Raw genomic sequence first — 24,680 nt, forward strand, 5'->3', positions numbered from 1 at the left:
ATAACATTAAAAAACCTTAGCCCAGGAGGAACTTGCAGTACTCTTGAAGATTTTGTACAACTGAACAAACATTCAGGCTCACAAAGGGCCCAGTACCCCATTTACTGTCAATAAACACATGCTGAATTGACCTCTTTCATGGCTTAGACACAGAGTTCAATGTGCAAAGGAAAATATTCCTGAGGTACTTAAAAAGAAAACCAAAACCCAGAAGACCAAACCTGGCAGCCGGCCCTAGTATCAGCACTTAGGTCGCTTGGATGAAATTATATTCATGTATTTCATTTACTTGTTTCACCTTAATAAGTGTAAGAGTCTCTTACCGATAAGAAACGTCTCTATTTCAAACATGACGGGGTGCAAAAGGTAAAGATACGTCGTGAGTATGAGTACAATGTTTATTTCTTTGTACTTCTGAGATTTACAGATCTCAAAAGTGCTCTGGGGCCTCCCTGACACAGTCCAGTTGATTTTGGAGGAAATGTCGGTCAGAGTGGATTGGAAATTTCTAGTTACTTTCTGGCCCACCTTTCTTAACTCTCCTTACCTCCCACTCTGTCGCCCTTCAGGCTCTCTCTTCCTATCAAACTGGTCTTCCTGCAGCCCCTCTCTGTCTCATTCGCTGAGCCAAACTTTCCTTTATGCTTGGAACAAGTTCTCCGCTCTTGTCGGCCAAACTCACCCTCTCTCTCCGTTCACTTGTCGGGGGATTTTTTTTTTTTGCCACTGCCTTTACCAGGGGGTGCTTTCTCTTTTCATCTCTGAATTCCCTAACTGGTGGTGCTATTATTTTGGTCCATCAGAATTTACTTTCTTTGGAGTATTTCTCCCACGATGAAGTGTTGTTTTTTCTGCGGACGGGTACGTGGAGAACATCAGCGCAACTCCTGAGAACTGTAGTCCTACAAAACTTAGCGTATGTTATTCCGGTGTCTTCCCTCTCGTTCCCCTCCGCCAGATCCACAAAATATGCCATTTTTGTTATGTAGAGCAGCTTGGCAGATAATTGAAAGAATTCTCCATTGTGGAATTTTTCACCTCCTGCCCCAAGTGGAGTCGTGATATTACTTTCATGAACATTAGTCATTGCTGGTGGAGATGAGAATCTATGGCTGGGGCAACAGTTTACAACCGCTCAACCGAAAAAACGCGGGTTATCCCGAGACAAAACCACCAGGCTTCAAATGACATGAAAATCTTCATTTGCCTCCTCTGTCCCAAGGTCCCCGGAACCGCTGGGAAAACAGGAAGTTTGGGAAAGAAACCAGGTGAGTTACAAACTTGGCGATTTTTAATGGTGCTTGAGCAGGCATAATGGCCGTTCCTAGTCTTTGTTTAGTAGGATAAAAAAAAAAAGCCTTAGCTAGGAAAGGCCCTTCTGTTCTTAACCACTGAGGGATTTGTGCCTCACCCCTCCCGTTGTGTAGAGTTACACCTCAGTGATGCTTGGCATTGACCAGTTGTTGAGATATTGGTACCACCCCACCTTCAGGGGGATTTAGATTATCCTCGATGGAGGTGTGTACGCTGTGGGAGATAATTAACTAGTTACTATCCTGTCTCTTGATTAAAAAGAGATTAACACACGACCACAGGTAAAGCCGTTACTGGATCAGAACATCCGGCTCCGGAGTCTGCCTCCATCAAGACCACTGACCTCTTTGACATACCGCATAAAGGGATGGACTGTGAAACATCTTTTGGTTTTTCCCCCTCTACAACCCTACTGTCCCTCTGTTCAGTCGTGCACACAGATGGAGAATAATCCAACGGGAGAGATTAATAGTTGTCGGTGGTTATCAGCAAAACATGGGCAGTAGTTAGGGGCTAGTTATTTTGAAGATACAGCAGGTGGGGAGGTCTTTCCTAAGTAAAAGTGCAGAGTAATTCCTCTTCTCATTGGTATAGATGTGGTCAAATGACTACAAATTAAATCGGTTACGCTCCCAAGAGAGACCCGTCGTCCTTGGTATATGTCACTCTTCCATCCCACAGAGACTGCATAATCCCCTGGTGTGAAATAAGCTTGTCCTTTCTCTTGGTGCCTCATTCTTACCCTGTGTGGTCGCCTAGTTTTTTAAAAGCAAGTACCTAAATGTAGAAAAGCGCAGTGGTGGAAAATGCGTACAGTTAGTGGGGAGTTCTCCATTACCAGGAGACCTGGGGGAGGCCAAGATTTCCATGAGTCATATGTGCAGTGTCCCAGCCAGCTAGGTTTTCACTGAAAACCCTCGTGAGCAAATGGCCCTACTCCTGCTTGCCTACCAAATGTCAGGAAACAATGTGGGGAGAAGGTGACTGGTGGCTCTTGGAGCCAGCGCCACTGAAAAGGAAAGAAGTCCTTGAAGCCAGAAGGACATCATTTTGGACGTCCTCCATCTTGAAACTTATTTGAATGAGTGCATTTTCCTTGTCAAGTTCAAGTGTGTTCGTTTCCCTTCTCCTTTCACAGACTTTCCTTCTGAATGCTCTCAGCCATCAGCAGGTGCATTTGTGCACAAGCTTCTCTCTCTCTCTCTCTCTCTCTCTCTCTCTCTCTCTCTCTCTCTCTCTCTCCCCTCCAGCCCCTTCCCCCCGCCCCCACATTTCCTCCCCAATTGGCGGCTGAAGCAGCCAATCTCAAATACAGGACAGGAAATGGGAGTTCAGACCTTTTCCTGAATGCTGAATTTTCCTTTGGGGACTCACGGATAAGTAGGAGGCTCTGTGAGAGGTCTCGGGTCTTGGCAGCAACCATTGGGAATGGGCGGGGATTTAGAACAATTTGTTCTGTATCGCTTCTGGATGTTCCCAAAATGACTCCTGCAGATGTGCCAGTCAGAGAAGCATTTTGTCGTTTCCTACTATAAACCCAACTGTGCCAATCGACCTGCTTTTCAGAGCTGGTCTGTGGGAACGTTGGAATTTTTCCCATGGGATTTTAACATTCAGGAGATGTACAAAACTATTTCCTTTTTTTTTTCCTTTTTTTTTCTGAATTGTTGTTGGTGGAGAAAATCCTCACCCTAACCTGTGGCTTCACCCTGACTTTTAGTTAACAAGACGTCAGCCGTATTTATGGCCTCAGATTTTACACTCATGCTTTCCACTTTTTGTCAATGCAGTTATTTGTGGAAAAGTGAGCTGTGGCAAAACCCCTCTTGCTTGGGGAAAAGGGAAATGGCATCGTATTGAGCAGCAGGAGGTGAGATGAGCGGTACCTTTTAAAGAAATCAGATTCCCTCTCTGATTTTCCACATCCAAACCTGGACAGTAAAGTCCACCGGGAAAATCGGAAGACAGTTCAGGAGATCACGGGCTCTTCTTAGCGAGTGATTCATTCGATTTGGAATCACGCTCCGTGAACTCCACTGACTAGTTGACGGTTTTGTTTTATTTTTATTCCAGAAATTGCCCAGGTTATTGCCTCTTACACAGCCACCGGCCCCGAACAACTCACCCTGGCACCCGGTCAACTGATTCTGATCCGCAAGAAGAATCCCGGAGGATGGTGGGAAGGAGAGCTTCAAGTTAGTGTCTATTTTTTTTTAACGGTATTTAAGTGCTTACTAGGCACCAAGCACTGTTCTAAACATTGGGGTAGATACAAATGGATTATTCATTCATTTGATTGTATTTATCGAGAGCTTACTGTATGCAAAGCACTGTACTAAGTGCTCGGGACAATACGGTAGAACAACAGACACATTCCTGCCCACAACGAGCGTTGGACACCTTCCCGGTCCCAAATCGGGCTCAGAGTCTGAGTAGGAGGGAGAACAGGAGAACTGAGGCACAGAGAAGTTATGTGACCTGGCCAAGATCACACAGCAAGCATTCGGCAGAGCCAGGATTAGAATCCTGGTCCTCTGACTCCCAAGCCCGTCTCTTTCCCCTAGGCCACACTGCTTCTCGTGGACACTTTGTGTAAAATTTCGGGTTCTGGTATGAAAGAGCAAGCATCCGAAGGAAGCGTTCTTCCCTGGGAAGAGGGTGTTTTCTCAACAACATCATAGTGTTGAATTTAGAGGTGGTGGCGCTTATCATCCTCATTTGAAATTCAGAGAATTGTCCCCCAGACCCCCGGCGTCTGTGCACCGGGGGTGGGGATGTTCTCTCCACAATTCCTATTCATTTGGGGGGCTTCGAAGCATTTCAAGGAGCAGGGACAGCGGTTGATCCAGGAGCCTCAGGCCTGATTTTAAAATTGGGAGATGGTGCCTTCACTCCTCACCTTTGCATGGTTCTGGAGTCCCCAAGGTCAGAATAAGCACGAAGTAAGTGCTCGATAAATAAGCAGTTAGTACAGAGCCTGACATATAGTAAGTGCTTGACAAATGCCATTAAAAAAATTAAAATAAATACCATTGTTTGGGGCCTGGAGTAAGTTTAGTTATTGATATCATGCCCTGGGCGACGTTTGTAATGAGCTCCTTCCTAGCCAATCAGTCCCCAGGTGGCCTCAGGCCCCCGTCCTCTCCCTCCTCAAAGTTCTCTCTCCTGAAGAGCAGGTACAGAAGGGAATCCCAATTCTTACTTTACCCTAAAGGCTGCAATAGGAGAAAGTAAAAAAAAAAAGTGCTGTTTGGGGGGAAAAAAAGGCAATCTCTGTCCAACCTGATAATCTTGGATCTATCTAAGCTTTTAGTGTAGTGCTGTGGCATCAGGTAACCCTTAAAAAGCAGGATTTTTCTAAAAAGGGAATAAGTTGTACTTGGTAATAATATACAACAGGATTAGTAAACCTCTCTCAAACCACCTGCGCTTTAAGCGGTGAGAAGTTGGAAGAAGAGATAATTAGGGCCAGGGGACAGAAGCCATTCATATTGGCTCAGTTTCATAGTCTGTGTGCTGGAGGATTATGAGCATTTCTGAGTGGCCAAAACTGGCTCCTTGAGAACATTTCCTTGTTTGCCTATAATCCAGTTTCTTCAGGTCACCCTAAGATCATGGAACCCTCTTCAAGTGGACTCGGAGCAGAGGATTTTTTTTATGTGTTTTTTGCGAACTGTAATTGTTTGAACCTGCTCTATATCTCATGGGGGATTGCTTCAGTAGCTCATATACAAAAAAAATAATTGATTTTGCTCTGCTCTGACTCAAGGCAAACCTACCGCAGTTCCCGATTACCCACTGGGAGGATTATCCGATAGGAGTATTTAACTTCTCATCAGCCCTGTGTCTTCTCTCCCACGTTGCCACATCAGTGACTGCAAGCCGAGTTCTGTCTAGGCTCTTATAGTCTCGGCCTGTCCGCCCCCTGAGACCAAACCTCATTTTTGTTTCACCTGGATTTTTCCACGGGTGTGGAGAGTGGACTGCACTTTTATTGTAGCGGTTTACTTGGGAATATTACGATTGAATTAATATTAGTATTTTCTAGTTGTTTTTGTTTTCTCAACTGATTTAAGAGCAGTATCCAAAACATTCTCCTCCCGAGATTCCTGCTGGAATAGCAGCAAAATTTGTGCACACCATGAGGCGTGAAGAATGAGACCCAAGTGGGGAAGGGAGGAGGAGAACGAGGAGAATTGAATGGCTAGGGTTTTTATGTGTTGGTTTCATGCACGAATATAGATAAGGTAATCGGTGGTGGTATCCTAAATCATTCTTCTAAAAGTTTTGATTTCCATGGCTACCCCTTTCCCTCTTCTCTTATCTAGGCAAAAATAATCCTTGACTCTATTGGCTGAAACGATCCAGAATAGGGGTAAAGACTTGCTGGGTGGTTCCAGGTGGGAAGTGTTTTGGGTCATAGCAGAACTGATGGAAAATCTTCCCTGATCGCCAAAACCAAATTGGGAGCTAAACCTTGCCGCGGCCCTTCTCCCAACCGAATATGGGGTCAGGTACTCGCAGCGTACTTACCTGAAAGGAAGAGTCGTCGCCAGCGGGGAGGTGGGAAAGCCTCAAGGCTCTCGCTGGTGATGTATGGGCTTGGTCCGATCTATCCCGAGACAGTTGGGAGGTAGTTTGGAAAGTTTCCAACCCAGAGACACTGGGCAGCTCTCTGAGAGCTTGCTTGAAGGCAGAAATGATCTACTAATTCCCCAAGTGCTTGGGTCAGTGCTTAGCCTATAGTGCCCACTCAGTAAATACAAACAGGTTGACTGCATGAATTCCACAGAGCCAAGTTGCTCAAGTTTCTGTCTCTGCCAGCCCTCGGTAGGTGTGTATCGAAAGCGTGACTTTCCAAATAAGCACTACAAGGGCCAGTTACGAAGCGGGTTTGGTACGTTGGAGACTTTTTACAAGATGCGTTTATTTTCCCTTCAGGCACGTGGGAAAAAACGACAGATCGGCTGGTTCCCGGCAAATTACGTCAAACTCCTGAGCCCCGGCACCAGCAAGATCACACCAACCGAGCCCCCTAAGGCAACAGCAATACCTTCGGGTGAGTGCCCCAGCTTTCCGCTGAACTTTCAGACCTTGAGTTGTTACTTCCCGTTTGACATTCTTCTTCTGCTCAGAGTTTACTTTCGGGACTCTAGCGGCCATCGGGGGCCGATAGCCAAGTAGGGGAGCACGCAATAAGTTATGTCAAGGCATAAAGACTGAGAGGTTCTACTGTGTCGAATACAACAGGGGCTTTGTTAGGCCTGACGCCGGTCGGGATTTATATTCCATCGGCTGGAACGTGAAGAATGGTTTTTTCTATTGATTTTCTTCCAACTATTTCAACTGAGGGGGAGAGGGCAGGGGGAGGAGCCCCTAAAGTAAATGTCAGGAGTCTGCCAGGGTCGTGCAGTTAGAGTTAGAGGTGAGGGGCTCCTCTTGTGGCAGTCCAGTGGGAGGGTTCTTCTGGAGATCAAAGGTGCCCCCTCCCCTCATTGGCATTTCTCGTGGGTTGATGTCAGCGGGCCGGATGCGGGAGCCAGGAGGCCGTGAGGGGCGTCCCCTTGCCTTTCCCAGCTTCCCAAGTTCCTGCGGACTTTTCTTGTTTCTAGTGTCTGTGGACATCTTCAACCCCAAAAGAACAGCCCCTACAGAAGAAGGAAGGGCAGCCCTATCGGTTAAAAACATCCCACACGGCTCAGGGTTGAGTCTTTGAGCTGATAGTTAAAGTCCTTGGTGGGGCCAAGTGGGGAAAGGGAAGCTGGCTTGGGGGTGACGATGGTTTGTTTTGGCCTCTCTCCATAGGGTCCCGGAGTGGAGAAGAGTTGCCCTCCAAAATTGGGATCTTTTTTGATCTAGAGTGGCATGGCCTGGTGGAAAGACCCTGGGGCTGGGAAACCTGGGTTTTAATCCCATTTCTACCCCTTGCCTGCTGAGTGACCTTGGGGAATTCACTTAATTAATCAGTGCTTCAGTTTCCTTCTCTGTAAAATGGAGATCCCCCTCTCGGGGTCACACCTTGAGAGTTTTCAGTCCTCTACCAGTCTCGGCTACGGGAGGGAGAGTCTAGCAGGTGCATCCCCATTCCATTCCTAGCTTGGGCAGTGGCTAGCGGGTGGAAGACCATCTGCTACAAGTCAAAACTCATCTGTGCTGGGCAGCAGCGGCACGGGAGAGAGTCGAAGGCAGAGACTGAGGTTTATTGCACGGAAGGAGGCGATGGTAAACCGCTTCCGTATTTTTACCAAGAAAGCTCTATGGATCCATTACCGGAACGATCGCAGATGGAGGTGGGGCGTTCCGGGAGAGACGTGTCCAGGGTGTCGCTGTGGTCGAAGATGACTCGACGGCCCAAGACAAAATAAGGGATTAAATTCCTGTCCTGCTTTTAGACTGCGAGCTCAGGGTGGCATAAGGACTGTGTACTCTCTGACTCTCCCATATCTTCTCCAGCTTTTAGCCTAGGGCTTGGTACGTAGCTAGAGCTTAGCAAGTATTATCATCATCTTCATTATTATTATTATTTTCTAAACCGGGTCCGTTACATTGTACTCAACTCTTTTGCATGGTACTCAAGGACTTAGTAGAGTGCTGTGCACACAGCAAGCACTCAGTCGATTCGATCGTTTGGGCAAGAACCGTGATCAGAAGGTTGATCTTCCGTTGGGACAGGAACGGATGCTCGGCTGACTCACCTAATGATAGTCCTCCGATTAGCAGAATCGAAAAGAGAGGCCCTTAAGGGTGTGAAGCATCGTACCTCCCCTGTAAAGGGACCCACGGCGTGCTGATCTTCCCACTCCCATCTTGGAGGGACACCAAGCGAACGGAGCTTTTCTGAGACGGAATCGATGCTTCTCCAAAATGTACATTCTTCACCCCGGGTTAAATCAGTCAATCAGCGGTACTTATTGAGTGCTTACTGTGTAAGCGCTTGGGAGTGTACAATACAACCGAATTAGCAGGCACGCTCCCTGCCCGTAATGAGCTGACGGTCTAGAGGGGGAGACAGACATTAGTATGAATAAATAGTTTACAATATATTTTCTAAAGATATGTACGTAAGCGCCGGCGGGGTCGGGAGTTGGGGGAATAGCAAACATCCAAAGGTCACAGATCCAGGTGCGTAGATGACGCAGAAGGGAGAACGAGCCGGGGAAAGGAGAGCTTAATCGGAGAGGGCCTCTTGGAGGAGATGTGACCTAATAATGCTCTGAAGGTGGAGAGAGCGGTAGTCTGGCACACGTGGAGGAGGAGGGGGTTCCGGGCTCGGAGGATGTGGGGAAAGGGGGCGGCGGCGAAGTGGACGAGATGGGGGCACAGTGAGTAAGCTGGCGGTAGAGGAGCGGAGTGTGCGGGCTGGGCTGGAGTAGGAGATCAGTGAGGTCGAAGGGGGCGAGCCAATTGAGTGCTTTAAAGCCAGTGGCAAGGAGTTTGATCGTTTGTCGGAGAATTTAGGATTGAGATGTAAGGGTCCCAGAGAACGTCCTGAGGAGTCTTCTCCCCCAGGCCAGATTCCCCATCGTCAGCCCAACTGAGTTTAGCGATAGCGATGACAGCTAGTGCGCCCCCTCTGTGGCCTCTTCCCGTCGCCCTCTGGTCTGGCAGCCCTTAAAGCAAAACATCTGGGAGGGGTTGCGACCGAAATGAAATCAAAGAGTCTCTGTTGAAAACGGAGACCCAAAATTGCCGTGGCGTCTGACCGACTGATCCCGCCGTCTCCTCCCTCCCCGTCCCCCCCCACCACCCCGGGAAAAGATAACTTGCCGGCACAACTCCATCCGTGCATCCGGAGTGGGAGGGAAATGCCCCGCTGGTCTCTCCCCCCGGGGTTTCGATCGCCGCCTCCTCCGGGGCCTCCGACACGTCAGGATCGCCATAGGTCTGTCGCTCTGTCTTCCAGTGTGCCAGGTCATCGGAATGTACGACTACGCGGCCCAGAACGACGACGAGCTGGCGTTCGGCAAGGGCCAGATCATCAACGTCCTCAACAAGGAAGACCCCGACTGGTGGAAAGGGGAGGCGAACGGGCAAGTGGGCCTCTTCCCCTCCAACTACGTGAAGCTGACCACCGACATGGACCCGAGCCAGCAATGTAAGTGAGCGGACCGGCGCCCTGGGGCTGCGGCCAGTCTCCGGGGTGTCGGAGGACAGGACGTTGTGCGGCACTGATCTGTTGTGAGACGCAGAATCGGGAGAACCCTCGCTGCGTTTGCCGGAGTCTCTTTGAAGACCTTCTGAAATGCAGAACCTTACTTTGGCGGGGTCTATTTTGTCGTCATTTCGGTGTGGTGTGTTTTTTGGTTTTTGTCTTGTAGTTCCATCCCCTTCGTGGCATGCTCCCTCTTTTTTTTTGTTTTTGGAAATCATTTCGGCACCCTACCGTGTACATGCCCCCCTCATTTTCCTAGCTTGAATTTTGCTCATTGTTTTGTTTTGCTTATGTGTTGTTTTCCTCCTTTTTCTAGGAATCATATGTTGTCCATCCCCCACTCAGGCTTGAAAGTCCTCAAAGAGACCCACTATCCCATATCACTGCCCAGAGGGATGATGGGAGATGCAGCCTTGATCATGCGGCTTCCAGCATGATCACCTACTGCCTTCTGAATAGAAGAACGCACTGCAGAGCAGTTTACCTCATTTTCCATTAGTTGCCTGTAATCGCAATGTTTGAGTCGATAATTCACAGCGAGAGAAGCAAAATTTCAAAACTACACAGGATAGTGGGTCCTTTTGTGGCTTTGGCAGTTGACCGGAACTCGTTTTCCTCCCACCTTTGCACGGGTGCTTTCGGGAGTGTTCTCGGACATGCGTATCTTTGCCTCCTGTTGGGAAAAAACAATCCAACCTAAATTAAATGCCTTTTTTGCTCTTTTGGTTTGGCAAAAAGACCCACTATCGAGGAATGCTGCATGTGCTATTAAATATGTTCCAAATGTCCATGAATCTGAGACTTTATGTATTTTTTTCATCTTGTCCAGTGTTACCGATTAAAATGTGTTTTTTTTTTCTTATTATGAAAGAGCAGAAAGAGCAAGTTAGATAAGTTTTAAAGGAATTTTAGAATGTGCCCAGTTAAGCGAAATAAGGTATTCTGTGCTAGTCTCTGTATGTATCGGGTGAACTTGTCGAGCGCGCGCGATTCAGCCGAGACAGAAGAAATGGATTTCCTTCTTTGGTGAGAGAGATTCTTCTTGTATGATGCTGTAATCAGGTGACCCTAATTTGATCCTGCACAGTTAACCCTGTAGCTACCTAAGGAAGCATCTCTGTTCTTGTTGTGTCTCGGATTTATCTGGGGGTTTGGTTTTTTTGGTGGTTTTTTTTGGTCGTTTGCCCGTGCATTTTCATCATCAGAAATCACTAGAAGACACGGCCCAAGGGTTACGATCGTTAACACTCACGACCCCTCTGTAGTCTGTCGCACGAAGTTTTACTCTCGGTGCTTTCTCACGATTACGGAATGACATCATGGGAGCAAGTGATTATCTCGACAAGAAAGAATGTAGAGAGAAACCCCCCCGCCCCCGCGATTAATTTCCGATGTTTACATTTTTTTTAACTAGACTGTGGAATTTATACAGATTAATATGCAACGGAACTTACAGTCGACTCGATGTAGTAGAAACGCTGAAGCCGAAGCCGCGTGTGTCTTTTTAAACTTTAGCTGAAAGCTCTTAATGAAATGCCCGGTCCTGTCGGCCCAGTTCAAGAAAGAGACATGCCTCAAGCACAATTTAGCCGTTCGACTAATGACTTTTAACCTCTAGTCCTCTCTTCTGTCTCGATGTCACCTTTTATTCCGAAAACCGTCACCGGCAGCGGTCTAGCTCTCCTTTTCCATTCGCGGGAGTCCTCGCACAGAGGCTCCCCCTCCGTATCCGACGCACTTCAGTATTTTCCTGGATATGAATGTAAAATATATAAATATATAAAACCCGCAGCTTTAACAACTGTAATACGGCCTTTATGATTAGTTACGTGTATAGATAATTAAATTCTTCCTATAAAAGCTAGACTAGAATGTCTGTGTGTTCTTGTTGCCAAACAGCGGATGTGGCGGCGGTAGCCGCGGGCCGGCGCCGACGCTCTCCCGTCGGTCGTGGGCTAGTGAGCGGTGGTTTTTTCCGGTCCAGAGAGAGAGGGGCCTGTAGGGGACTCGGATCCCGCCGGCGTTGACCGGATCCCGGGGCCCGCGGGATCCGACACGGGAGGGGACCGAGAAGGGATCGCCCCCTTCTTCGAGGGATGGGTGCCCGCTCTGTGTGCTGGGCGTTTCCGGGCACCGTAGTCGCGTGGGTTGCTGGGATTTGGGGTTCGACCGCACCCGCGCCCTGGAGCCCGCCGTGGCTGCCTCCTAGGAAGGGGGAGCCCAGGTTGGGGGCTGCCAGTCCGGACTCAACAGGTCGGGCTTCCGCTCAGCCCGAACCTCAGACGGGTTCGGCGGCCCCGGCCGTCGCCGGCCTGGAGCGGGACCTTAGACGGCTTACCGAGGTGCTCCGGGTGGTCTTCCGTTTACCGCGGTTGTGTTAGCTTGATGGAGTGCCCCTCGGGGGCGGCCCCCACCCCGTGGCGGCTATTTGGAAAACGCCGTCGTTGCCCAGGAGCTGCTTAAGGACTCCCGTCCCAAATGGGATGTGGTTAAAGAACGTGACCGGTCGGTCATCTCTCCTGGGTGTGTGCGTGGGATCTGGTCCTCCCCCGATGTACATCTAGGCCAAAGGGAGAAACACCCTTCCCTCCACCCCCGCCTCCCCCATCGAGCGCTTCCCCCTTCTCTCTTGGAAACCGGATCCCTCGATAAACGCTGGCTGGTGTTCTGAGAGAGAAGAGCCTCTGCTTCCCCAGGGTCTACCCTGCCGCCTTCTAGAGGGGTCAGCAAGACCTGCTCTTTGCCAAGGACTCTACGTCTAGGCCCCCCACCCTCTTCTGGTTGGGAAAAGGGTTGCTGTAAGGTGGGGAGGGGATGATGCTGAGTCCCTTCTTAGATTGTGAGCTCCTTGAAGGCCAGGGACTGTGTCTGATTTTCACCCGGGCTTAAGTTCGGTGTCCCGCCCAAAGTAGGCACCTCAAAAATACCATCACTGCTCCTGGGAGCTACATAGAGGTCCTTTCTAAGGTCATTTTCCAAAGGTAGAGAAACAGCCTGGCCTCGCGGATAGAGCCACGGGTCTGGGAGTCAGAAGGACTGGGTTCTGATTCCGTCTCGGCCACGCGTCTGCCGTGTGACCTTGGGTTAGTCATTTCACTTCCTCTGTGCCTCAGTTACCTCGTCTGTAAAATGGGGATCGACTGTGAGCCCCGTGTGGGACAGGGACTGTGTCTGACCTGATCGTCTTGTGTCCACCCCAGCGTTTAGTACAGTGCCAGGACATATAGGTAAGCTCCTAACAGATACCGTGAAAAAAAAAAGCAAGCATAATGTAGTGGAGAGAACACGGGACGTGGAGTCGGGATCGCGGGTTCTGATCGGGACTCCGCTACTTGTCTGCTGTGTGACCTCGGGCGGGTCACTTGAATTAGCCGCGCCTCAGTTTCCTCATCTGTAAGATGGAGGTTAAATATCTGCTCTCCCTCCCCCTTAGACCGTGAGCCCCGTGGGGGACGGGGACCGTGTCTGATCCGATGGGGTTGCGTCTCCCCAGCCCTTAGCACAGAGCTCACCTAAAAGTCGGGTCATCCGCCAGGTGACGGCACGTGAGCAAAGCGGCGAGCGGACTGTGGGTCGAGATTCATTCTTGACGTTCCACTCAGGGTTCCAACGGATCTGTGTTCTCAGAAGACCGCGCCGCGGATTTGCCCAGCGCGCCTAGGACCCCGCGGCGTGAAACCTCCGAGAGCCCGGGAGGAGGAAGACGCTTGGAGTTTGATGGCGTCTGGTGGGTTTCTTGGACCCTCTCGCTTCTCTAAACTGGACCGGGATTTCTCGGAGCTGATGTCGGTGTGGGGAATGTGTTTCTGCTTCACGGTTAAGGGACCACGATTGCTGCTAGACCTCAGAGGAACGATGGCCCTGGAGTGGAGGAGTCTGAATCCAGATGCCCTGGTCTACAGCCTTTCAGTAGACACTGGAAGCCTGAAGCACTCAGTGCTACCCTCCACCTCACTGCCATCCCACGTGGTCGTATCCCGACATCCGTGAGATTGTAAGCTCCTCGAGGGCAGGGATCGTGTCTCCTAGTCTTATCGTACCCCGGCATGTGCTCTGCATCCACTAGGCACTCGGTAGGTGCTCTTAATTCTCCGGTCGGTCGATCTGACGGGCGGCGGTCGAATGGAAGATGCCACGGTACCGATGGGACGGTTTGGCCACTCCAGTGGGTGGAGCTGGAGAAGCAGTGTGGCCCAGTGGAAAGAGCACAGGCCGGGGAGCGAGAGGCCCTGGATTCTAATCCCGGCTCCGCCACGGACCTGCCGGGTGACCTCGGACAAGTCGCTTAACCTCGGTGCTTCGGTTCCCTCGTCGGCAAAATGGGGATTCGATACTTATTCCCCTCTCCTATTCAGACCGCGAGCCCCCGCGTGGGACCTGATTATCTGGTGTCTGCCCCAACGCTTAGTGCAGCACGTAGCACACAGCAGGCGCTTAAAAAAATGCCACAGCAGCCACTGCAGGTGGGAAGGGTGCGGGGGTGGTCCCTCTCAGGAAGGTGAATCGGGTGTGAAGAGCTTGTTTTTCAGGAAGAGGAGTAGGGTGTCTTGGATTTGGCAGCCACTAGAGATGACGGGAAGAGATGATGTCTCTGCTCGTCTAAGCTTCTCGCCCAACTTCCGAAGGACGGCCTCACGGAAAGGTCTGTCCCTTTCTTCCTTCTCCTTCATTTCTCCCCTCCTCCCGGGTCCCCCTCAGAGTTGCCCAGCAGCCTCTGCTGTCTCTTACAGACCCGCCGCCCTGGGGAGCCAACCCGGAATGCTCCAGCCCCCGTGTCAAGGGTACGGGCCCTGCACAGCTCATCTGAGCCTCCGCCCGGTCTCGAGTTCCCGCCGCCGACCTCGGAGAGAACAGCAGCAGACGTCGGGAGGCGGCGCTGACCAGCCACCCGCCGAAACGTTGGAATCTCCGGTTCCCGGACCCGAAAGGTCATCCGATGCGGTCCCCCGCCTCCAGTCAGGCCAACGCCCGAAGCGTCCGGAAGCAGCGCGGGGAGCAAGCTAGGGAGGAGGATCCCTCGGCCGATCCGCCCCAGGAGGGATGGGATATTCCGGGAAGCCACGGCTGCTGGAAGTTGATTTTGAGGATCCACGACTCTTTCTCACTGCAAATCCCTCAGACATCCAGCTCCCGGGGTATCCGCCTTTAGGATCCCTGAGCAGGAGATGCTGGTTATTTTTTTGCCTGCCACAGTGAAACTGTAAGTGACTCCTATTCCCTTCTCTCAGATTTTGTTGTTTTACAAAACTGCCCAGGCTCCAGAAGGTCCTAGGACATAGCGCAGTCTCCCAGCCTCAAAAAGATATGGGACTTTTTCTTTTTCTTTCTTTTTTTCCCCACCTCAGAACCTCCGAGCTTAATCACCACTGTTTGGCTCTGGATGGAGACTGAGCGAGACGGTCCCGTGACCGATATACACCCGGGGATCGGCGTATAGGAGGAGGAGCGGTGTTGCCTAGTGGAAATAGCACGGGACCGGAGTCGGAGGAGCTGGGTTCTAATCCCATCTCCGCCACTTGCCTGCCGTGTGGCCTTGGGGAAGTCACTTAACTTCTCGGGGTCTCAGTTTCTTCATCTGTCAAAAGGAAATGAAATACCTGTTCTTTCTGTGTTAGGCTGTGAGCCCTTCGTGGGACAGCACCGCGGCCACTCGAACGATCTTGTATCTACTCCACCATTTGGCACGGGGCGCTTAACGAATATCGTTATTGGTAGTATTAATAGCATTAATTGAGAGCCCACTTGATGTTTATACTGTATTGGGTGCTTGAGAAATGCAGTATTGAGAAGTGACAGGTTCCTGCTCCCAGGACCTTCACTCTGTAGGAGGCGGCACACAGAAGCATAACTAGAGTGGTCAGTAATTGAATCTGGCTATATATCATAGTGCTAAGGAAGGTGCGAATACGTTTTTAAGTGCATTTATTCATCCATCCAACCATCTTCCTATTCTCTTTCTCCTCTTTTCCGCAATGATTTGGGATCTGCACCCCCCCTGCTAGAATGTAAGCTCTTTGAGGGCAGGGCTCACATCAGCAAAGTGCTTGGTTCTAATCTTCAGTAAATACTATCGATTGACTGATTGATAGGCAGTGGAGGGAACCTGGAGACGGAGCCCAGCTTCCTAGAGTTTTCCATGTTGGGAGGCGGGGTAACGCGTGGGATGGAGGCGGGAGGGTGTCATTCCACGAGGTAAAGGAGCCACCGCCTCGCCTCTCCTCCCCTGATTTTTTCTGCTCTGAAGGTCTGAATAGACACCTAAGGAAATCACTCAGGAAAGAGCCGTGCCCATCCAGTGGACTCATCCTTAGGGACAAAGACTCTATATCTGGGATTATCTTCCTTGAGTCGGTAGGCTGGAACTCAGTGGTGCTGATGGGATATTTCCTAGGCCAGACTTCCTCCCATTGGCAAGAATTAGTGGGCGGCCACGATGGATTGCAAGCAACCATCCACACTCTCTTGCTTCTTCCCGTGGCCCGGCTGTGCCTGAAACGTGCCACAGATCTAGAGCCCCAGATGCAAATCTCTTCGGTCATCTTCGAGCCGTGGCCTACTTCTTGATTTCCACTGCTCGGAATACCGTTTCAAGCGGCACGTGCTCTAATGGGAATTTGCAGCCATTTCGAGCTGTTGGAAATCAATCGGTACTTTTTTAAGCGAGCTCCAGCTTTGTCCCAAGTACCGTACTAAACACTTGGGTGAGTGCAATAGAGACTAAAGCCCAGATGCCGAACCCCAAGGAATTTACCGTCTAACGGGGGAAGACCCAGAAATAGAAGATCTTCGATTAGTGGACGGGTGAGGCTCATGATACAACTGGAATAGAGAAGAGAAAGGAAAGACCCTAGCGAAATAGCTTAGTGAAGAATTGGAAGCGGACGAGTTGTAAAGTGGGAGAAAGTGGAGCGTGTTTAACCGACTGGGGTCCTGGTGGTTAAGCTCAATCAAGTGTTTAAACAGGATAAACATGGATTGTACATAGTCAATCACTCAGTCGATCAATGGTACTTATTGAGTGCTTGCTGTATCCAGAGGACTACTAAGTGCTGGGAAGAGTACAATCCAGCCGAGTTGCTAGACCTCCCTCCCCGCCTACAAGGAGCTGACAATCTAGAGGGGGAGACAGACTTTAAGGGAGCTTAGAGTAAGGTTTATCAAAGACATATTTTTTTGTTAAAATGAAAGTGTCCTTTTTTAAAAAAAAATCTCACTTTATCCCATTTTCGGAACAACACTATTATTAGAAGCCACAGTTGGTTTAAAATACAAATCGAGGTCATTGGTTCCCGAGGGCCCAGACGGCAGAGACTGACACAAATGTAAATACTTCAGAGAGCTAGAAGAGCTACTTTTTGCTTGTCATTGATGATGATGATGATAGTGATTGCAATTGGGGGAGGTTAATCTGGGAAGACTTCCCGGAGAAGGTCGATTTATAGCCAAGGTTTGCTGAAGAGGACCATAGTTTGGCAAAAAGGCCAGAGAAGGGCACACCAAGTTGAGGAAATCCACTTCGTGCGATGGGGTGGAGAAGCAAATTCAACTCCCTTAGCACCGCTTTGACTTCCCTCTAGACTGTAAGCTCGGTGAGGGCAGAGAATATGTCTGTTTATTGTTGTATTGTACTCTCCCAAGAGCTTAGTACAGCCTTCTGCCCACCGTAAGCGCTCGATAAATACGGTTGACTGACTCCAGGGAGAGGGGCGGTTGCCGGGTGGCAGGGCTGGTCTGTTGGGGTCGCTTCCTCTGTGGCTGAAGAGCGTCCCCCCAGCTGTATGTAATATAGCCTCGCAGATGCCGCCCCCATCCCATCCGAGACAAACTCACCTCTCTTAATGCAGCCCCCGGCACGAGGCCCAGGGAACGTGCCTCCCGCCGACCCACCCCACCCTAAGATCAAAACCCATCGGAGATTAAAGAAATTAGCATTGTTCCGGTTGGGAGAAGGTTTGGGGGGCAACTTCATAACTGTCTTCAAGACTTTGAGCTGCTGTATGAAGAGAATTTTCCATGCCCGCAGAAGACCGAACAAGAGGAAAAGGGCTCGGGCGGAAGCTGGAGAGACTTCGACCGGATAGTTGGAACAATCTCCCGACTATCAAGGGGTTAAAACACAGGAAAAAGAAGCCGAGGAGGTGGTTTTTCCATCTCGGGGTGTCTCGACGAGAAGAAAACCTCCCCGGCCTGGAGGCCGGGACCCGGATCGGAGGATCTCTCGAGGCCCCACCTGGCTGTAGGATTCAGTGGTGAAACCGGCACACAAACTGGAAAATCGGAGTTTGGGATTGCGTGACCGCTTTCACCTCCGGCGATGGACAAGGTGGAAAGAGATCCGGCCGTGCGAGAGCCTTCGGTTTTCGGTTTCAGTGTGAGGCCCTTTGAGAAGGCCGTAGATTCCCTGTGGACGTGCACACTAACCCAGATCTGGACCGTCGATTTCTTTTCAGCTTCGCGAGGTAACGGGAGCCGAGAGCCAGGCTGGGACGGGCCCCCCGAGCCAAAAGGTCGTTGGCAGAGCAGTGACCCGGAACCAATTCTCCCCTGCCCTTGTGTCTTCCAGGGTGCGCGGACTTGCATCTGCTGGACATGCTGACCCCTACGGAAAGGAAGCGCCAGGGCTACATCCACGAGCTGATCCTGACCGAAGAGAATTACGTTAATGACCTGCAGCTAGTCACAGAGGTAAAGCAAGGAGGGATGGGGGAGTGGGACGTTTGAGGGGAAAAACCCTCTCTCTGACAGTTTTCCTCTGGCCGTCATCCTTATACGGGACTGGAGCGTGATGCCGTCGCTTCAGGGACGGAGAGAATCCTTTAGGGAGAGGGCCTTACGAAGAGGAGATCCGTTGCTCGTGTCCGGCAACTCTTTGGAGTTAGGGAAGACTTCACTGGTGATTTTTGGCTTTGTAATAATAATAATAATAATAATATTGGTATTTGTTAAGCGCTTACTATGTGCCGAGCACTGTTCTAAGCGCTGGGGTAGACATAGGGGAATCAGGTTATCCCATGTGGGGCTCACAGTCTTAATCCCCATTTTACAGATGAGGGAACTGAGGCACAGAGAAGTTAAGTGACTTGCCCACAGTCACACAGCTGACAAGTGGCAGAGCTGGGATTCGAACTCATGAGCCCTGACTCCAAAGCCCGTGCTCTTTCCACTGAGCCACGCTGCTTCTCTGTAGAGGGATAACCCGGCCGGGTCACTGTTCAGTTGAGGGGAATGGTGATGCCGATAATGCAGGATGACGGATGGCACAAAATGGAGGCGGCGCTTGAGCCACAAAGGGGAAGCTTCTTTAAGACCCGAGGAGGCGGGCCTGAGGCGGGAGAGAGAGATGTGAACTGCAGGTGCCCCCAGAGGGAAGTGAAAAGGAGATAGGGCGATGGCTGAAGAAGGCCCGGTTGTCCTAGTCAAAGGCTTCCCTCTCCTGGCCCGGGAGTCCTTGGTGGCTACTGGGACAGAACTCTGGTCACGCGTCACGTAGGGGTCCCAGCTTGCTGCGGGCCCCCCAGCTCTCTCCGAGACTTTTTGCCCGAAACAGTTTTTCTCACCGTCAGACCCCTCATCACTGTCTCAGGACCCCATCTTAACTTGGTCCCGCAACCAATTGGGAACGTGCTAAACGCGAGTTCTGGCGTGGGAATCGACTGGTTCCTTTGAGACGCCACGGGACTTCCCTCCCCCGCCGAAGGTTTCCGGTGGACCACCCGCTGTTGAGGCTCAGCGGGGCCTTGGGGCCGTTAGCCACCCGGGCGGATAAGTTGACAGGCTGGGGAGGCCTGATGGAAGCTTTCGCGGTGTCGTGCTGACTCTTGTTTTCTGCCCCTGCAGGTCTTTCAGAAACCCCTAATGGAATCCGAGCTGCTGACGGAAAAGGAGGTGGCCATGATTTTTGTCAACTGGAAGGAGCTGATAATGTGTAACATCAAACTACTGAAGTAAGCTGCTTCTCTCCCTCAGCCTCTCTCTTCGCTGAGTTACTCTCTTGCTCACACACTCTCCTTCCATCGCTCACCTCCAAAGCAGTGTGGTCCAGTGGAAAGAGCGGGGGGCTTGGAGTCAGTAGATCTGGGTTTGAATCTTGGCTCTGTCATTTTGCAGTATGACCTCGGGCAAGTTCACTTCCCTGTGCCTCCGTTTTCTCATCTGTGAAACGGGGATTCGTGTCCTGTTCTCTCGATTGGCTGACTGAGCAGGGGATGGGGGGAATTGGGACAAGCTTCCTGGAGGAGGTGTCCTTAGCCCGAGAATAAACATTAAGGGGCAGCCGAGTCCCAGCTGGCTCCATTGCCGGTCCTTTCGACCCCCTCCGGAAAACGATCCCCGGTCCCCGGCCGGTGTTCCGGCCCGTCGGGGGGTAGCTAACGGCTCCCGTTCCGGGTGCAGGGCCCTGAGGGTGCGGAAGAAGATGTCGGGGGAGAGGATGCCCGTGAAAATGATCGGCGACATCCTCACGGCCCAGCTGCCGCACATGCAGCCGTACATCCGCTTCTGCAGCTGCCAGCTCAACGGGGCCGCCCTCATCCAGCAGAAGACCGACGAAGTCCCCGAGTTCAAGGAGTTCGTCAAGGTAAGCCCCTCTGCCTCCTCTGCCAGCAAGTAGGATTTCTGTCGGCTATCATCGAGCGTCACTCGGCTTAAGAGGTAAAGCCCGCTAAACTGTAAACTCCTCGAGGTCGAGACTGGTGGAGTACTGGGAACTCTGCAGGTGTGAGACCCTGAGAGGGGTCGATCTCATTAATGGAGGTTTTAGGTTAGACCTTCTCGGACCTGCTAAGACATCAGCCTCCCTCGGATCTATTTAGAATGGGCTGTAGGGCAAGAGACGGGCATCCTAGAAGGAAGGAGTCGCGTATAGAAAATCCGAGATGCTCATAATCTGGGGAGACAGTGGGGCCTAGTGGGAAGAGCGCAGGAATTGAAGTCAGGAGACCCAGTTGGTCTCAGCGCTGCTCCTGGCCTTGTGAGAAACTTAGAGAAGTCACCTAATCTCTCTGGGCCTCAGTTTCCTCATTTGATAATGGGGATAAACTAAGTTGCGAGCCTTGTGTGGGACAGGGATGGTGACCGATCTCATAACCGAGCATGTCCCCCAGTGCTTAGCACGTAGTGAGCCCTTTAAAAATTCTGCAACTGAAAAAAATGAGCCACTAGATAGGGAGTTCAGTGTTTATATTTTCCTAACAACAATAATAGTAATGGCATTTATTAAGCAGTTTTTGTGTGCCAAGCACTATTCTAAACACTGGGGTATGTACAGGTTAATCAGGTTGGACAGAGTCCCCGTCCCACATGGAGTTCAGAGTCTTCAGTAGGAGGGAGGCACAGAAAAGTGAAGTGATTTGGCCACGGTCACAGTTGAGGAACCTGAAGCACAGAGAAGTCAAGTGACTTACCTCGGGTCACAGAGCCGGCAGTCGGCAGAACCGCGATTAGAACCCAGGTCCTCTGATTCCACTAGGCCACGCTGTTTCTAACAGTAATGATGATAATAGCGGCAGTTGATCGGCAAGCCACTTAACCTCTCCGAGCCCCGGTTTCCTAGCTCACCGTGGGCGGGGAACGTGTCTGCCAACTCTGTCGTATCGTCCTCTCCCGAGCACTTAGTACGGTGCTCCGCACCCAGTAAGCGCTCACCAAATAGGATTGATCGATCATCCTTCAAATGGGGAGACCCGCGTGCCACTTGGGGAGGAGGCTGCTGCTCTTGACAGATCTCGCGGGCCTTCTTGCTACTTGAAGGGATGTGTGATCTCTGGAAGTCTGCAGCCTGAGCGGGTGCCCTCTCTGCTGTTACAGAGACTGGCCATGGACCCCCGCTGTAAAGGGATGCCCCTGTCCAGCTTCATCCTGAAGCCCATGCAGCGGGTGACCAGATACCCCCTCATCATTAAAAACGTAAGTGCCCGTTGACGGGGGTCGTGGGGTCGGAGGTATCTGGGGGCTTCGGGTCTTGTAGAAGCTACGAGCTCCTTGCGGGCGGGGAACGTGGCTACCGACTCCGCCGTCTTCTCCCGTGTTCTTAGTGTGGTGTTCTGTATCCGGTAAGTGCTCAATAAATGCCACTGATGGATTGAAGAGATGAGACCCGCCCCCCGCACTGCCCCCAACCCCTTGTTCTGACCCCATCGAACGAATGGGTCGATCGTCCACCGCTCCAGCCGCTGGAGGGAGATGGGGGACGCGGGCTGCAGCGGGCGGTCTCCTTAGGCGCGGTCAGCCGGTCCGCCTCAGGTCAGCGTGGAGGTCACCGCCCTTGGCTGGGTTGAGCTTTGGGCTTTGGAACCGAGCGGCGGGGTGAAGCTGAGCGAGTTATTTCGGCTAATTGCGGCCTCTTTCCCGCCGCCCCCCGCTCACTGTGCACTTAGGTTACCGTCACAACGCTTCTGTTGCTCGTGCTTCGTTACCGTTGGGAATTTCGACCTCGCTATATCTTATGTGTCATTCCCATTCGACCGTCAGCCCCTCGAGGGCAGGGGCTGTGCCTCCTCTCCCTGCGCATCCCTGCAGCGCCCAGTCACGGAGGGAGAGAGAGAGAGAGAAAGCGTGCACGCCTCCCGTCTTCCCACATTGGACTGTCAGGTCTCCTAGGGCAGGGACCATGTATCCCTCCCCTTTTCCGCGGGGGCCGGCCTGTGTAAGCGAACGTCGTCCACCCCGAGCGAGTGAGGCCCAGCCGTCTTCTTCTCGCCCGCAGATCCTGGAAAACACGCCCGAAAACCACCCCGACCACTGCCACCTGAAGCTGGCCCTGGAGAAGGCGGAGGAGCTGTGCTCCCAAGTCAACGAGGGCGTGCGGGAGAAGGAGAACTCGGACCGGCTGGAGTGGATCCAGGCCCACGTACAGTGTGAAGGCCTCTCGGAGGTAGGAGCCCCGCGGGCTCCAGGCTGCCGGTGTGGCACTGGGGAATTGGAAACGGTGCCCTTCCCCCTGCCCGCTCTCAGCGATGGGACCTTAAGGAAGCGGCGTGGCCTAGTGGATAAGACACAGGCCTGGGAGTCGGAATGACCTGGGTTCTAATCCCCGCTCAGCCGCTTGTCTGCTGTGTCACCTTGGGCGAGTCACTTCTATCTGCCTCAGTCGCCTCATCTGTAAAATGGGGTAAAATCGTATGTCCAGCCTCGTGATCTCGTATCTACCCCAGCGCTCAGTACGGGGCCGGGCACACAGCAGGCGCTTAACAGATACCCCCCGAAAGGCGGGGAGCGATTGCCTCGGGTTTAGCGCCGAATTCCCGCCTACCGGCCTCTCCGGACCCCGGCCCTTCCCTCCCGTTCCGGGGGGATCTGTTTCATTCTCAGCAACTGGTCTTCAACTCGGTGACCAACTGCCTGGGGCCCCGCAAGTTCCTGCACAGTGGGAAGCTGTACAAGGCCAAGAGCAACAAGGAGCTGTACGGCTTCCTCTTCAACGACTTCCTCCTGCTGACCCAGATCATCAAGCCGCTCGGCTCCTCGGGCACCGACAAAGTCTTCAGCCCCAAGTCGAACCTGCAGTACAAGATGTACAAAACGGTGAGGCGGAGCCCCGGCGCCGGGGCCGGGGAGGGAGCGGGCGGACAGCTGGGGTCCTCCAGAGGCTCCACCACGGGTCTGCTGTGCGACGTCGGGCACGTCACTTAACCTCTCTGGGCCTCACTCTTCTCATCTGTAAAACGGGGGCGAGGCTCCCGTTCTCCTTCCCTGTTTGATCGTGAGCCCTGCGTGGATTAGGGGTTGTGTCTGATCTCATCATCTCTGTCTACCCCGGTGCTTAACGCCGTGCTTGGCTCATGGTTAGCGCTTAATAAATAGCATACCAGGGATGAGGAGGAAGGGTTCTCGGTCAGTACGGTGCCCAGGTTGAGGAGCAGAAACAGAGAGACCCCCGGGATGGCCCCGCTGGGGGTTAAGGGAGATCTCCATCTGCAGGGGTTTCTAATCAAAGTCGTGTTCTGGGTGGTGTGGAGGCAGGGGGCTGGATCAGTTGACCTGTCAGAGTTCCTGTCACCTCCAGGAGTGTATGTTGACGTCCTGTAACTCTGTCAAACGGTTGGGAAAATAATAATAACGTTGGTATTTGTTAAACGCTTACTATGTGCAGAGCACTGTTCTAAGCGCTGGGGTAGATACAGGGGAATCGGAGTGTCCCACGTGAGGCTCACGGTTAATCCCCGTTTTACAGATGAGGTAACCGAGGCACAGAGAAGTGAAGTGACCTGCCCACAGTCACACAGCTGACAAGTGGCAGAGCTGGGATTCGAACACATGACCTCTGACTCCCAAGCCCGGGATCTTTCCACTGAGCCACGCTGCTCCTCATAATAATCGTGGTATCTAAGTGCTTACTATATGTCGATCGATGTGCTAAGCACTGGAGTCGATTCGAGGTAATCATGTCAGACACAGTTTCTGCCCCACATGGGGTTCACAGTCTAAATAGGAAGGAGATCAGGAATTGAATCCTCCTTTTACAGATGAGGAAACTGAGGCACAGAGAAGCAAAGCGACTTGCCCCAGGTCATGCATCAGACAAGTGGCAGAGGCGGGATTAGATTGTCTCCCCCATCTAGACTGTGAGCCCGTCGTTGGGTAGGCGTTGTCTCTATCTGTTGCCGAATTTTACTTCCCAAGCGCTTAGTACAGTGTTCTGCACACAGTAAGTGCTCAATCAGCGTGGCTAGGGAAGCAGCGTGGCTCAGTGGAAAGAGCCTGGGCTTGGGAGTCAGAGGTCATGGTTTCGACTCCCGGCTCTGCCGCTTGTCAGCTGTGTGACTCGGGGCAAGTCACTTAACTTCTCTGGGCCTCGGTTACCTCATCTGTAAAATGGAGATTAACTGTGAGCCTCACGTGGGATGACCTGATGACCCTGTATCTCCCCCAGCGCTTAGAACAGTGCTCTGCTCATAGGAAGCGCTTAACAAATACCAACATTATTTTTATTATTATTAAATACAATTGAATGAATGAATGAATTTCTGTGGCCAGAGACGAGGGGTGAAGAGAGCGCCTTGAAGGTGTGGGTTTCTGCCGGGGAGAAGGACTGTCGAGGGGCATGAGCCACCACTCATAAAAAATATCGTTCTGTTGTACTCTCCCAAGTGCTTAGTACGGTGCTCTGCACCCAATTAGCGCTCAGTAAATACGACTGACTGACTGGCCACCCCGCTGGGGAGAAGGATGAGAAGGATCGGAGCAAACGTGATGGCTCGGGACTCCTTCCACCCTT

General features: G+C 51.8%; 1 protein-coding gene and 1 non-coding gene across 7 annotated transcripts in view; both read left to right on the plus strand.

Annotated features, from left to right (window-relative positions):
• Positions 1 to 24,680, plus strand: part of ITSN1 (intersectin 1) — a 133,549-nt gene that overhangs the window by 100,333 nt on the left and 8,536 nt on the right. For 5 of the 6 annotated variants that reach the window (XM_029082331.2, XM_029082335.2, XM_029082336.2 and 2 more), the window contains 10 exons: positions 1,223 to 1,268; positions 3,388 to 3,509; positions 6,256 to 6,373; positions 9,218 to 9,409; positions 18,030 to 18,151; positions 19,304 to 19,410; positions 19,859 to 20,042; positions 21,272 to 21,370; positions 22,170 to 22,337; positions 22,775 to 22,987. In XM_029082331.2, the coding sequence (XP_028938164.1) occupies positions 1,223 to 1,268; positions 3,388 to 3,509; positions 6,256 to 6,373; positions 9,218 to 9,409; positions 18,030 to 18,151; positions 19,304 to 19,410; positions 19,859 to 20,042; positions 21,272 to 21,370; positions 22,170 to 22,337; positions 22,775 to 22,987 (1,371 nt within the window). Of the gene's footprint in view, positions 1 to 1,222; positions 1,269 to 3,387; positions 3,510 to 6,255; positions 6,374 to 9,217; positions 9,410 to 9,782; positions 11,331 to 18,029; positions 18,152 to 19,303; positions 19,411 to 19,858; positions 20,043 to 21,271; positions 21,371 to 22,169; positions 22,338 to 22,774; positions 22,988 to 24,680 lie in introns of those variants that run through there. The other variant, XM_029082337.2, reaches the window with a different exon arrangement.
• On the plus strand, positions 7,315 to 7,452 carry LOC114818109. Its single transcript, XR_003765928.1, has one exon. It is a non-coding gene; the product is annotated as a small nucleolar RNA SNORA7 (small nucleolar RNA).

The sequence above is a fragment of the Ornithorhynchus anatinus genome, chromosome 17, assembly GCF_004115215.2.
Source record: "Ornithorhynchus anatinus isolate Pmale09 chromosome 17, mOrnAna1.pri.v4, whole genome shotgun sequence".
NCBI lineage: Eukaryota > Metazoa > Chordata > Mammalia > Monotremata > Ornithorhynchidae > Ornithorhynchus > Ornithorhynchus anatinus.